The 13,812-nt window shown below is 32.7% G+C and overlaps 2 protein-coding genes across 2 annotated transcripts; one reads left to right on the top strand and one right to left on the bottom strand.

The window, feature by feature from the left end:
- Positions 1 to 711: 711 nt before the first annotated feature.
- Positions 712 to 3,429, bottom strand: LOC145098602 (uncharacterized). The gene is made up of 6 exons (XM_079036228.1): positions 2,781 to 3,429; positions 2,608 to 2,717; positions 2,055 to 2,521; positions 1,411 to 1,979; positions 1,088 to 1,317; positions 712 to 939 (listed from the first exon to the last, which is right to left on the bottom strand). The coding sequence occupies exons 1-6, from the start codon at positions 3,427 to 3,429 to the stop codon at positions 712 to 714; spliced, it is 2,253 nt and encodes a 750-aa protein (XP_078892354.1).
- Positions 3,430 to 10,027: 6,598 nt separating this feature from the next.
- Positions 10,028 to 13,062, top strand: LOC145102100 (sphingosine kinase 2-like). Its single transcript, XM_079039454.1, has 10 exons — positions 10,028 to 10,488; positions 10,679 to 10,801; positions 10,876 to 10,976; positions 11,283 to 11,355; positions 11,434 to 11,520; positions 11,695 to 11,772; positions 11,883 to 11,953; positions 12,047 to 12,313; positions 12,415 to 12,537; positions 12,745 to 13,062. The coding sequence occupies exons 1-10, from the start codon at positions 10,158 to 10,160 to the stop codon at positions 12,934 to 12,936; spliced, it is 1,446 nt and encodes a 481-aa protein (XP_078895580.1). The 5' UTR covers positions 10,028 to 10,157; the 3' UTR covers positions 12,937 to 13,062.
- The last annotated feature ends 750 nt before the right edge of the window (positions 13,063 to 13,812 follow it).

Raw genomic sequence — 13,812 nt, 5'->3', positions numbered from 1 at the left:
AATCACATCTCAAATCTCTTCCAATTAGGTTTTATTTCCTATATAACAGGATGAGGAAAAAGATTGCAAGTATTTTGCTTGGTTCGATCCCCCATTACCAAACAACTGGTACAGAAACTTGTTGATGGAGTTTCACAATAATGACATTCAAGTACACAATGAGTTTGCGGAAGAATTTGTGGATTTTCACAACAATGGCATTCAAGAGGTTCATGTACAAGGTGAAGGTGGAAAATGGAAGATTGGGTTTTTTTGTGTTTGTTGGTGATTGTATGGATTATGTTGAAATAGTTTTAAGTTGTTGTAAAACTTTTAAATGACAATTGGATGTAAGTTGTATGTTGTTGAATGAAAAATGGTTTATTGGATACCTACTGTTTGAGCAATGTACAATTGTAAGTGTATGATGTGAGCAAATGAATGATGTTTTTCAATATAACATAATGAACAAAATGGATGTAAGTTATACATCAACAAAACATACCAAAATCAGCCAAAGTGTTTACAAAAAGAAATGGCATATCCCTATTAACAATTTTATCAAAAAGGGCTTCCTAACAAATTTGCCCAATCTAAAGTCCCAAAGTGTTAACAATGCATCCATATTGTATATTGTTTACAAAAGAAAGGGCATATTAACAAATTTACCAAAAAGGGATTCCTAACAAAGTTGCCCAAGTAGCCCATATAACTGCTTAAATCCTAACCAATCTAATCCAAAGTAAGAGGTTTTTCTGGAGCCATTCCTATTCCTTTCTTGTCAATCACAATTTTCTTCAACATGTTTTCAGTGATCCTTTTAGAAGTTTTTCTTGTTCTAACCCTGAATTGAGTTCTAACCATAACTTGAGTATCATCAACTCCCTCTTCATCATCCTCAGCTCCATCTTCATCATTGTCTTCCTGTGATTCTTCAGCTCCATCTTCATCATTGTCCTCCTATGATTCTTCAGCTCCATCTTCACCATTATCCTTCCGTGTTTTTGGTACATGCTCACTCACATAAGGCACATCCTTGCATTGGAAAGAATACAAGTTAGTTATGTTATTGAAAAATAAAATTCACTGTCAATGTTATAATATATACCTTTGCAGCTTGTTTGGATTGGTGAACCAAAGCATCAAATGCTTTCAGTTGTGATTGGTTGATATTAAGACACATAAGGATCTCTGCTTCACTGTATTTTGACTCTTTAAGGTAACTCAAATCACTCAGTGTTTGATCCAGATCAGCCATATCAATACCATCACCTTCATCATCAATGTTAACATCAGCTTCATATGTTTTTGGTACATGTTCACTGTCAACAGTAGGTGCTGTTTGGGTGACAAATTGACTCTCAACATTAGGTGTTGTTTAGGTGAAAAATTGAGTCTCAATCCCAGGTTCTTTTTTCCCAGAACTTTCACCTTCTTCATAAACACTGGTAGACCCTCTCCCACCTCTCCCAAATCTAGTGCAATTGGTCAATTCTGGATTCAACCTTGGCCTTCCTATTTTCTTCTTAGGCTTTGGTGTTGGTTGGACTGAGGGATTCTTGCAAGACACTTTATTGTGCCCCATTTGCATACAATTCTGATATTGGACAGTTCTACCCTTAGAGGAGACTTGGGAAAACCTGTCTTGATGCTCAGAGACATGCCTTTTCCTTTTCATACAAGGCCTTCCTGACATCCTTCTTTCAATAGGTGGTAGTGGTTTGGTGTAAGGTGTTGGTTCCCACATATTATTGCCATTAACAGGAAGGATGTTAGACTCATAAGTAGTTAAGAACTTGTCCTTACCAAACCATGTGCTGATGAATCTACCTGGATCTTGTTGTGTGTAAATTATGGTTGCTTGGGCATGGACACAGGGGAACCCAGATAACTCCCAAAGTTTGCATGTACAGTACATCCCTTCTAAGTTCACTCCATATGATTGGAAGCCATTTCTCACTTCAAAAGCATTCAAACCACTAGGATGAACATACCAAGTCCTGCAAACACATTAACAGTTTTAATTAGTGTACACATTAACAGTTTCAAACCACTAGGATGAACATAATACTTACTTGATATCAAAAGCAAACTCATCCATTTTCTTAATAGCTCCTGGACACACATTATTCACCCATTTACGTGCTTTTTGCTTCAAGTTAAATAACCTTTCCATCATATATAGTCTAATCTCCTCAAGCATGGCCAACAAAGGCTTCTTTATGGCATCAAGTATGATGGCATTAAAACACTCTGCCATTCCATTTTCAATAGCCTCACATGCCATTCCACCTTTAAAAAATGCCATGCACCAAGATTTAGGCTCCCTTGCCATCAAATGATCATAAGCAGCAAGACTGACTTCTTTGATCTTCTCCATATTCAATTTGAAGTCCCCTTCAACAGTTGACTTGGCAACTGTCCAAAACATATTCTTGAACTCTATACCACTGACGACCTTTTTGAAATTTGCATACACATGTCTTGCACATTGTATGTGCTCCACACATGGCAATACAACCTTTACAACTTCCAAAAGACCCTATCAATTACATTAAAAATATCATTACTAACTGCTTGATCCATGTATAAATGAAATGAAAAAAATGAGATAATTGAAAACATTACCTTGTGTTGATCAGAAATAACACACAAATCCAAGCCTCCTTGTAATTCTAGGAAATCATGTAATAGTTCCAAGAACCATTGCCAGTTGGGCTTGTTCTCAATTTCAACTACTGCCTAAGCAATGGGATACAAATAGTTATTTGCATCCCTCCCTATGGTAGTTAGCAGCTCACCTTTACATTGTCCTTTCAAAAAACTCCCATCAAGCCCTATAACTCTTCGACAACCAACTTTCCATCCTTCTTTGATAGCCTTAGAACATGTATACATTCTATGGAAAGTAGTAGTGTTATCAGGGTTTACAATGACAACTATTTGAATTGTACTCCCTGGATTGGACCTCATCAATTCATGTCCATAATCCCAACCTTTTGCATAGTGATCACTCAACTTTCCATCTATTAAAGAAATTGCCCTACACTTTGCTCTATAACATTTTGACCATGAAACCTTGCAATGGAACCTGCTTTGAATAATAGCTTGCATTTCCTTACATTTCAAATTTGGTTTCCTAATCATCTCCTTCAGAAACTGCCTAGCTATCCATGTGGGATCCATAAGATTAACACTACGGAAATTCCTAACATATGTATGTTGCTCAATCATTTTTTTGATTTGGAATGATCTTTCAGTGCTCATCCACGAGGCCTTTACAACAAAGGGATATTCAAATTTCTCAGGGTCACTTGCACATACAGCCACGAGCCTTACACTATCACATTTCTTGAACCTAATTGGATAACCCCTGCTTATAGAGTAATTTGTCAAACAAAGCTTCAGTTGGTGTGGTGATTCATACCTCTCTCCAAGAACTGGCTTCATATTGTTCCATTTCACCTTCGGATCATGGGTTGAGTATTGAAACTACAATTTGTCTTTATCGTCACCTTCACTATCACTCTGCTTGTCCTGCGGTGCTTCATCTTTTGGCATTCCTTCAAAATCATTTAGGTTTATCTCAGGTATGGTGCATTCGTCAAGCGCTTCGTCTATGAGAGTATTTAGGAACTCATCTTTGCATCGACTTCTTTGTCTGTGTTTGAAAAACTCATCCAATTCCATGTCAATGGTATCGAAGTCATCTACTGTCTCCATTATCACTACAAAACAAAAATTAATCAAATATTTTAAGGGAAACACGATATTGGAGGACCACGTGGATTTTCTTACCTTTGATTCTTCTCAGGTATCGTTTTGCTTTGATATAGGGTAAGAAGGGTTTTTTACAGAGGAGGAGTTGATGACAGGGTGTTTAATAGAGGGTGATAAGGTCAATGAGCTGGGGTAACCGGCTCTTATAAGGATTACCGGTTCTTAGGGTCAAACTGAGTGTATTAGCCGGTAATCTGTCCTTTTTCATAAGTAAAATTTAATTTATGACTAAATCATAAATTGGGGCAATATTTTGGGACTTTTCGTAGATTTCCCATAATAATAATATAAATATAATAAAAATATAAACATTATATTTTTAAATTTGAGAAGTAATCATAAAATTAAAAAAAAATTAACTTTTGAGATTATTATTTCTACCAAAAACAATTTTTTCTGCAAAATAATTGAAAATTTAATTCAATTATTTTTCTAGTAGGTTTAAAATTTATAGACAAAATCTCACAAAATTTTTTTGTTAAATGGTTTCAATCCCTATGGATCAAACCTTACACATAAATGGTCATTACCGTTGATGTCCGTTAGATTAATCCGTTAAATTGAAATTTTTTTAGATAAATATACTATTTATGTCATTTTTTCAAACTTGCTTAATAACTATTTGTGAAATTTTACATAATGATCATTTAATTAGTCTTTCATTTATTTTTCTTTTCACATTTCCGGCCATCTTTTTTATTTTTTTTAATTCAGATTTCTTTTAAAATTATCTCTAAAATATTCAAAATACAATACATAATTAAATATTTTTGTTTTCTATTTTTTATCTAAAAATTTTGAAGTATAAAAACAACATTTTATTACTTTTTAATTTTTACATGATGTAATTTTTAAGATTTATCTTCATTTATTTTATACAAATATATTTACTTTCTCTGAAAAAAATGATGTGTTAATATAAAAAAAATACTTTATTATAGAAATAATACTATGTTGCTATTTTCTTTTAAAAATATAAGTATGCAATTTTAAGTTAAAGATAAAAATATGTTTCGATTTTGGTTTCATAATATAAGTATGGTAAATTTTATATTGGTTCGATATAAATTTTTGATATTTAATTTTCAAAAAATTATTTAGTTTTATCAAATTTTGCATATATTCCTTAATAAATACATAAACTTTTCAAAGCAAACTAAAAAAACGTCTGTTAGCTAAGAGTTAACTATACTGCTACACATGCTAAAATAACTAATCATATGAATAATATAACATTAAATTCTTTATAAGTCTTATTTGACCACTAGACAAGACTATAATGCTTATAATCAACTTTTAAACCGTTTTCCTATTTCATGTCATACTATTGCAATACATTATAAGACTATACTTTTAGTCAACTTAATGGGATCTAAAAATTTTATACATTTTAGATTAAAACTAGACGAGACTATAATCCTTGTAATCAAAATTTCAATATTAACCATATTAAGACAACACTATCATAATTTAGGGTATATATCTAACACACAATATAAAATATTTAATACACATTAATCTTTTTTAGTAATAATATACTTCCTAAGATTATGATGTAATAATACCATATAATTAATGGGTTTTATAGGTTACAAAAACTTATTTTGGCGGAAAAACTTAAACCCTAAGTTGTTGTTGTAGGTTTTGGGAGATTACAGGTTTTCCATGAAGACATTATGTTTGTGCTATATGGGACATAATTGAAAATGGATAAAATTCCCCACATGTTGATGAATGGGTCCATCCTTGCTATAGGTTATCAACGTGGAAAGCCATGTATTTCATCAAAAAACATGATCCACTTAATGGACGTTCATTGTGGCCTAAAAATGATTGTCCGATCACTTTAAATCCACCAAAACCTTAAAAATAGGTTTGTATTTCAATTAGTACTAATATGTAGTTTCAATGTGAACATGAAATTGATTAATTTTTAACTATAATATATCGATATGTGTAGGCGGGGAGGCCTAAAAAGAAAAGAAGGAGGGGGTGTTGATGAGCCCAACAACCAAGCATGTAAATTGACCAGGAAATATCTGACAACCACTTGCTTAAAGTGTCATAAAAAGCGACACAATTCCAGAACATGTAAAGAACAGGGAGGCAGTGGTCAAGTTAGAGGGGGATGAAAACTCTGTTAAGTAGTTAGTAGGATGTTTGTGTTGTAGGTCTTTTGACACTTAAATCACGTTTACTTGTTTGAAACTGCAATGTCTGTATGGGTTAAGAACTTGAATTAGTTTTACTTGTTTTGAAACTTAGTATGATGGTTGTGTTAACAACTTTACAATTTTGCATGTAATGGTGTGTATGCATATTTTGGCAATGAATTAATCTATTTTGTGTACTACCATCTAAAGGTTAATTTATAACAATATACATTTCAATTGCACATCCAAACCATCCAAACGATGCATCTACAATACACTTACCAATTGCAAATAAAAAACATTCAAGAATTTCAACATTCAACTATAACAAAGTATATTCCATTACCATTCCATAATATTGATTTGTTACAAACTAAAGTTCATTAGAATTCCATTACATTGATCTGATACATAAACCAAAATACAACAACACCAATTCCAAAGACCCCCTACATAAGCTGAAAACAAAAACCCCTTATTCGATTAAAACCCAAAAAACATCTACACCAGTTAGAAACCAAAAACCCAAAATCCATTAACATCCAAACTTTCCCAAGACACTTACTGGTTAAAATAAAACCAAAAAAATACATCCATGAACAAAACAACATCAACTGGTAGTTCCACACTACTGCACTCATAATGGCAACCCTCTCTTCCAGTTGATTCATTGATCTTATCAAACCTGGGATCACCACCAATGCCCTAGAACACATAGGAGGGTCAAACCATTAAAGGAACCCACATCTTGTACAGTTCCAAAATTGCCTTCCAGGGTTATGATCTGTCCACAAAGTGATCTCCATTGCTTCATTCCCACATTTTCAAGTCACCATCTTTAGATGCAAAGTGATTGGATCTTGTAAAGGGTGTAACGGTCGACGAACAATGGAAGAGAGAAAAGAGAAGAAGGTCGCAAATAAAGGGTCTTGCCCAAAAATTGGGCATGCAATCTTTCTTTTAAAAGTGAAGGTTACAAGTAAGGACAAAATTACCCCTGCAACCTAATATTGAAAAAAGAGTTAACGGCTAAATAGTAAAGGAGTGAGCCGGAAGGACTAAACATTAAAAGTTTTGAAACCACATGGACCATCCGTGAGGTTTTTTAAAATTAGGGACGAAACTTCATATTTTGTGAAACAATAGGGACCATTTATGAAGTTTTGTCATTTTATAAAACTTTTTATTCAAATATCATAAGCTCATAATATTTGCCCATAAAACATGTACGCAGTATAAATATATTTTATATAATTTATAATTTTTTAAAATGTCTAGCCCAAATTCGTAGGTGTTACAAAACCTGTTAAGATACAAATTTGTTAAATAGGTAGTATGTTTATCAATATTAGTAATTAACTTAAAAAAAATAGCAAAAGAAATAAATAATACTATGAAGTGTGAATAAATGAGTTTGAATTCAAAAGCAATCCATATGATCATTGTACTATTAAAACTAAAATTATAATTTATTTAGATTTTTAGAGGTGGTGATGTTTTATTTATATGGATATGAAGAATGAATTTTGGAGTTAAATTGCATCTTTTAAACAATTAATGAGTTAATATAGGTCAATATTGGTTATTTTAAATGGATTGACATTTGATAAGAACAAAAAAATTCCAAGAATTTCTGATATCTGAATCCATATCCGAAAATTTAGATATTCTAAATTTCAAATACAAATTCGAATACTAATAATCCATTATCCAAATTTTTGGATATCCATAGTCATGACTTTTTTTCCCTGCACACGACTCATTAAACTTTAAATTTATATCTACTATCATTAGTAGTCTCTACAATTTTTCACCATTGAAGACTTAAGTTTTAAATTTTTGATATTTTGATTTTGTTTGGTATTTGATAGTATTTTGGTATTAACTATAAGTTCAAAACTAATTATCATATCATTAAATTTTGGGAATTGGTTTAACTAGTCAACCAAACAACTTGTTAAACCAAAAACCAATGATGCGACTAGTTTGAATCCAATTCTCGAGTCCAATTTAATGAGAGAATAAAAAGGAAATGAGAACCGAAAAGAAAATAAAGTTACCTTGCTTCCAAGATTATTTTTTTGGAAAGAAAGAGAAGAGAAGTGAAAGGATGATCTTTAAATTAGATGAATTTGGATGGAAGTGGTCTTAAGGATTTTTTTTGGTTATAATCTTCATTTTCTTTATTTCTAACTCACGAATATCAATAACAATTTCTTTTTTCTTTTACATCATTTTATTTTTTTTCCCCGTATTTTTCTTCACCTTCTTTTCATTTGTTTACTAAGGTTATTTTTTCTTTTTTTCTTTTTAAAAACCTTTTGACAACCCTATAAATACCACACTTGTTTCACCTTTAAAATCACACATTCTTCTATCATTTCGTATCTATTTCTTAAAAAAAGAACCCCAACAATCTAACCCTAAAGTCTGACAGAAGAAAAAATAATGTTTCGAGTTCAAGTACCCCAACTCGACACATTTTCGCCTTCAATCCATCCCAAGCGGTTTATCGTCCCCAACTTGATGCCCTTATTCAATCCCTTCCACAATTTCAATACTAAAATGTTAGGCAATACTACGCCATACAAGTACCAAATGTTAGTCCTAATATGTGTTAAACATTGTCGTTTTCTCAATAAACCTTCACTAAATCAACCCCAAAGCCAAACCCCACTCTATCAATCTCAAAGACTCAAACCCAAAGCCAAACCCTACCCTTTGATTCTCAACCACAAAACCAAAGCCTCGATCAGTAGGACGACGAAATTATAAAGGACCTCCCTCCCCTCACGCCACAAAGGAAAACAACAAGTGCAAGAGAAGACATAATAAAAGCCTCAAATATGGACTTCATAAGAAGAGCTAGTGTTGACACAATCTTGGGTAGACATTTTGGAGGATCCAACGCACGAAAATGCACAAGTGCGTGAACATTTATGGCTTCTTGAAAGATTCCGAATGGAGTTAGGTGAAGATGATGAGCACCGTACCAAACACTAACTTAATTCAAAGTTTGGATCAATAGCGAGAAGTGTTTCAAAGATGAATAGGTTGTACAACAACCTAAAAACCCAAAGGAGAAGTGGTCAAGGAGATGAATAAATTTTTGAAGAGGCTTTGCATTTGTTTCACGAGAAAATGAGAAAAACATTCATGTTTAACGAGCCTTGGAAATTGTTAGCTCTTAGTCCAAGTTGGAAAAAATACGAAGCCCAATGCATCAGATTTTAACATGAACAGACGAAATGTAGAAAATAACGACAACATTTGATCGATATAATCTAAATTTCGTTGAACATTTGACATTCGACAAAGAAAAAGAAGCCGAAAAACAGAAGTAGCGTGTGGAAAGGCAAGAAATTGATGATATTAAATTCTTGATGGAAAAAATCGATCATCTTTTGAGATCGATCTTTGAGCTAATTTTGCAGAAGAAGGAAAAGATCATGAAAAATATTTTCCATACATTTTTTTTAATAAAATGTAGTTTTTTTTATATTTTTAATTTAGGCTGTTTTTTTTTTTTTTTTTTTGTTTTTTTGTTTTTTTGAATCTTGGTTGTTTTTATGCACTTTTTGAAGTATTTATATTTTAATTACTTTTTTTATGTTTATTAATTATTTTTACGGAATTATATTTATTTTTTAAATTATAAACGTTAAACTATTTTTACTTTTTAAAAAAAAAAATAATGAAAGATGATAATTTTCTACCTTTAATGAGTGAAATATAAATAAATAAAAACCTAAAATGACCAATGAAAAAATTAATAGTAAAAGGTGATTACATCGTCTCAAAAGGTAACCATGTGAAGAAGCGACTTATATAAAATTAAGGGAAGTGATTCGTACACAATAATATTTTGCCATACACAACAATTCATGCATTATATAGTTGTACAATACAACATTTTAAAATACCAATTGTTATGTATGGAGAAATTTTTTTGTGTAACAATCAGCTCCCGAAAATTAAGTTCGCAAATTGACGACCAAATCGTATGAGGACTTGCAGCTACAGAATTTAAAACTATGAGGGGTGATCCTGTGTCTTTTGAAAAAAGTGATTGGCTAATTTTAGAAGGTTTTGAATATGAAGAACAACACAATAGTAGTCTAGAAGTTTTCTAAAGATGTTGACTCCCGATCCTCCCTCCAATAAATCTTATGCGTCCCAAGCCTTCGTTGCCAACTCCCGCACGCTACCCTCATTCCCTTCGCCACCACCAAACTCTGATCGACGATGGAACAACAACATTTACTCTCCGTTTCCGATGAAGTATTCGTCAACGGAGGCAAATCATCACTCACGCTCTCTGTCGACGGGATACTCCAGTGGTTGGATGGAGGTTTAATTCGCCGATGCTTGTCTGTAGAGAAGGAAGTTCTTGGATTCTCAAAATCCGGACGCCTGATCACAATTAGGGCACTTGTTCAAACTGCCGCTGATCGATTTTGCTTCGGAAGTAGTGGCGAAGGGAGTTTGACGAGGAAGAGCTTCGTATTTGAGGCGGTGACGGAGGATTCGTTACGGAATTTATGCGAGAAGATTCAAGGGTACATCGATTCGTTAGGTAATACATGTGATTTTCTGTTCAACTCATTAGGCTATTCTCCAATGTCATCAATATGAACATGTAGCTAAATTACACATAAAAACTTCAACATGGCGTTGATTCTCTACGAATTGACTTGTATTTTGTGATTTTGTCCCATGTAAGCAAAATATTTCTATTCTGCATAACTTAGAGGCTGTTGTAACAGGTCGACCAAAAAAGCTCTTCATATTCGTTAATCCGTTTGGTGGGAGGAAATCTGCTTCCAAGATTTTTACTAATGATATAAAACCAATACTTGAAGATGCTAACATCGAATACACATTGCAAGGTTGTTTGTTTCAACTTCTGCCAATTTCATTTCTGTATCATAATGTTGCTTATTGCCTTTAATCTTAATTTCAGAAACAAGATACCAACTTCACGCGAAGGAAGTTTCTTGTTCGTTAGATCTTACAAAGTATGATGGTATAATATGTGTTAGCGGGGATGGCATATTGGTTGAGGTTGGTTTGTTACCTCTTTTTGATATATGAATTTCACCTTTTTCCTATACGAAATGTAGGCCAGAAAATATCATGCAAATCTTTTGAAGCAATTCATTAATGTCCCTTGAAAAAGTTATAATGTTTGGCTTGCTGTACCCCATCGAAGACTTGTAGATGTATATCTAGTATCTACTATTGGGAAAATTGCAATAAAACCCATGTACTTTCCACTTTTTAGCAAATCAGTCCCTACAACTTTTTTTGAAGCAAATAAGTCCCACGGTTTCTGATTGCATATGGGCTGGAAATTGTAAATTGTAGTAGGTTGTGAATGGATTGCTTGAAAGAAAAGACTGGGCAGTTGCACTCAAAGTGCCTCTTGGAGTCATACCTGCAGGTACAATTTACAAATACAATATTTTTATTTTATTTTATTTTTTTAAAAAACTTACACAAACAAATGTTTATGAAAAAGGTACTGGGAATGGCATGATAAAATCCCTTTTAGATTCAGTCAATCAGCCATGTACTCCAGCTCATGCTACTCTTGCTGTAGTCCGAGGTATATACTATATACTTTACTTTTACTTCTCTCAGGCTAAGTTTTTCTATTAAGTCATTCTTTCTGCATTCAGTCAAAAAGAACCACTCATATATATTATATAGCCTACTCAATTAAGATTTCTCCACATTAAGTGAAAAAGAAACAGCATCATATTTTGTTGTTTTTTGTCAGGGCATAAACGGTCTTTAGATGTAGCTACAATCTGGCAAGGAGAGACTACATTTTTTAGCGTCTTAATGCTTGCATGGGGTATACAATAAAATAAATACACTGAACTCAAAACTAAATTTTAATAAATAAATATTCAGATTGTGATTCTTTTGACTTACTGAATCATGTTTGGGTTTGTTTTCTTCAAGGACTTGTATCAGATATAGACATCGAGTCCGAGAAATATCGGTGGATGGGAAGTGCTCGGATAGATTTCTATGTAATTCCAAACCTTTTCTCTCTAAAATTACTATGAAACACTATCAATTTGTATTTTAATTGGGTTATTATTTTTTTCTTAAATGAAATTCAGGCTCTTAAACGAATTCTAAGGCTGCGAAAATATAATGGGAGTATATGTTTTGTACCTGGACCCGGGTTTGAAGATGTGGGAGAGTCAAATGATTCGTGTGTTGATTCTATGGAACCTCTTATTATGCCACGTCAGCATGGTTACCAAGGTCCTAATATTGATTTAAAGAATTTAAATTGGAGAAAGATTGAAGGCCCCTTTGTTTCTGTTTGGCTTCATAATGTTCCTTGGGGTGCTGAAAACACTATGGCTGCCCCTGATGCCAAGGTTGATTTCCCTCTATCTATTGTGATAGTTTTCTATTTTATGTATTAACATATTCTTTGTTTCAATACTTATTATAATGGAGGTTATTTTGGTCCTTTCAGTTTGAAGATGGCTATTTGGACTTGATTATAGTGAGGCAATGTCCAAAGTTGGCCTTGTTGTCCTTAATGTCTGAATTGAACAACGGGGGCCACGTGAAATCACCCTATGTTGTGTACATCAAGGCGAGTGCAATGCATCTTTCATCTATGTTTGTTACACATATCTAAATAAACTTTCTAGGGCTATTTTAAATGACAAGGAGAAGGAGGGCATTTATGTCTTTTGCATTTAGAGATAAAAAAAGGAATCTACATGATTGCAATTTTTGTTGTCAAACACAGTATAAGGCTGTCATGTCATGTTTTGTCCTTGATCTGTTGTTTTTTCAGGTGAAAGCGGTGATATTGGAGCCCGGGTCGAGAACGGATGACTCGATGAAAGAAGGGATTATAGATTCGGATGGGGAAGTGTTGGCGAGAGGGAAAGGAACTTATAAATGTAACTTAAAATCATTGATGGCATATGATAAGATACAAGTTGTTGTGGATCAAGGTTTAGCCACTCTCTTTACACCTATTTAAATTTGTAATAAACAAACTCTATTTATGTTTTTAAAATGTAAATAACAGAATACAAACTTGGTATTCAATACAAACCAAAATGAAGGTGAAAAAATAAATAAATCATTTTTGGACATATATACAACATATCTGGCTTTCCATTTGTTCGTGTGCTTGTTAAAATACAAGAACGATAAACTTATATCATGCTTCTTATGATAATTATTATATGTTATCGTGTTCTTGATATTGACAATAGCAAAACTATAAACATTATTTATTTATTTATATAGCCAACGGATTAACACACAAGTTAAATACACACAAGTTAAATACAATAGCTAGCTAACTTTGGCAATTGAGCATGTAATTCAATTTTTTGAAGGGGTAATTACTAATCTAGCCAAATTAAGGGGGTAATTAGCAATTTCTAGCCAAAAATTAGTAAAATAGCCCACGAAACCGTAGGTTTCGAGATTCGCCTACTGTTTCGCCATTTCGTCTACTGTTTCGCGTTTTGTATAAAAAAAAATTCATTTTTCACATACAAAACCGTAGGTAATATATAACCTACGGTTTTCTCTCTAATACCTACGGTTTCCCAAACCGTAGGCTACGGTTTTGGCGAAAAAAACTATTTTGGGGGTTTATCTACTATTTTGTCCAAAAAAGTACTGTTTTTTTTTTATCTATTATTTTGGGGGTTTTATCTACTATTATTTCCAAAAAACTACGTTTTGGTTATTTTTTTAAAATTTATTTTATTTTAATTAAATATAGAGAATAAAAAAGAGTGTTTATATAATAATTTTAACAACTAATTTGTTTAATTTTTAACAATTATTTGGTTTGAATTTGACTACTTTTTCGGTAAACTTGACTACTTTGTTGTTAATT

This window comes from Lactuca serriola, chromosome 4 (assembly GCF_051521515.1).
Source record: "Lactuca serriola cultivar US96UC23 chromosome 4, Lser_US96UC23_V15, whole genome shotgun sequence".
In the NCBI taxonomy this organism is placed as follows: Eukaryota; Viridiplantae; Streptophyta; class Magnoliopsida; order Asterales; family Asteraceae; genus Lactuca; species Lactuca serriola.
The sequence above is the reverse complement of the archived record's forward strand: the minus strand, read 5'-3'. Positions and strand labels throughout refer to the sequence as shown.

Bases quoted from the DNA above. Each gene is read 5' to 3' on its own strand.
- LOC145098602 (XM_079036228.1), bottom strand. From the start codon at position 3,429: ATGAAGCCAGTTCTTGGAGAGAGGTATGAATCACCACACCAACTGAAG. The intron at 2,522-2,607 runs GTAATGTTTTCA...TGTAATTGATAG, and splicing joins TTATTTCTGATCAACACAAG to GGTCTTTTGGAAGTTGTAAA. The intron at 1,980-2,054 runs GTAAGTATTATG...ATGTGTTTGCAG, and splicing joins GAGTTTGCTTTTGATATCAA to GACTTGGTATGTTCATCCTA.
- LOC145102100 (XM_079039454.1), top strand. From the start codon at position 10,158: ATGGAACAACAACATTTACTCTCCGTTTCCGATGAAGTATTCGTCAAC. The intron at 10,802-10,875 runs GTTGTTTGTTTC...TCTTAATTTCAG, and splicing joins CATCGAATACACATTGCAAG to AAACAAGATACCAACTTCAC. The intron at 11,773-11,882 runs GTATACAATAAA...GTTTTCTTCAAG, and splicing joins CGTCTTAATGCTTGCATGGG to GACTTGTATCAGATATAGAC.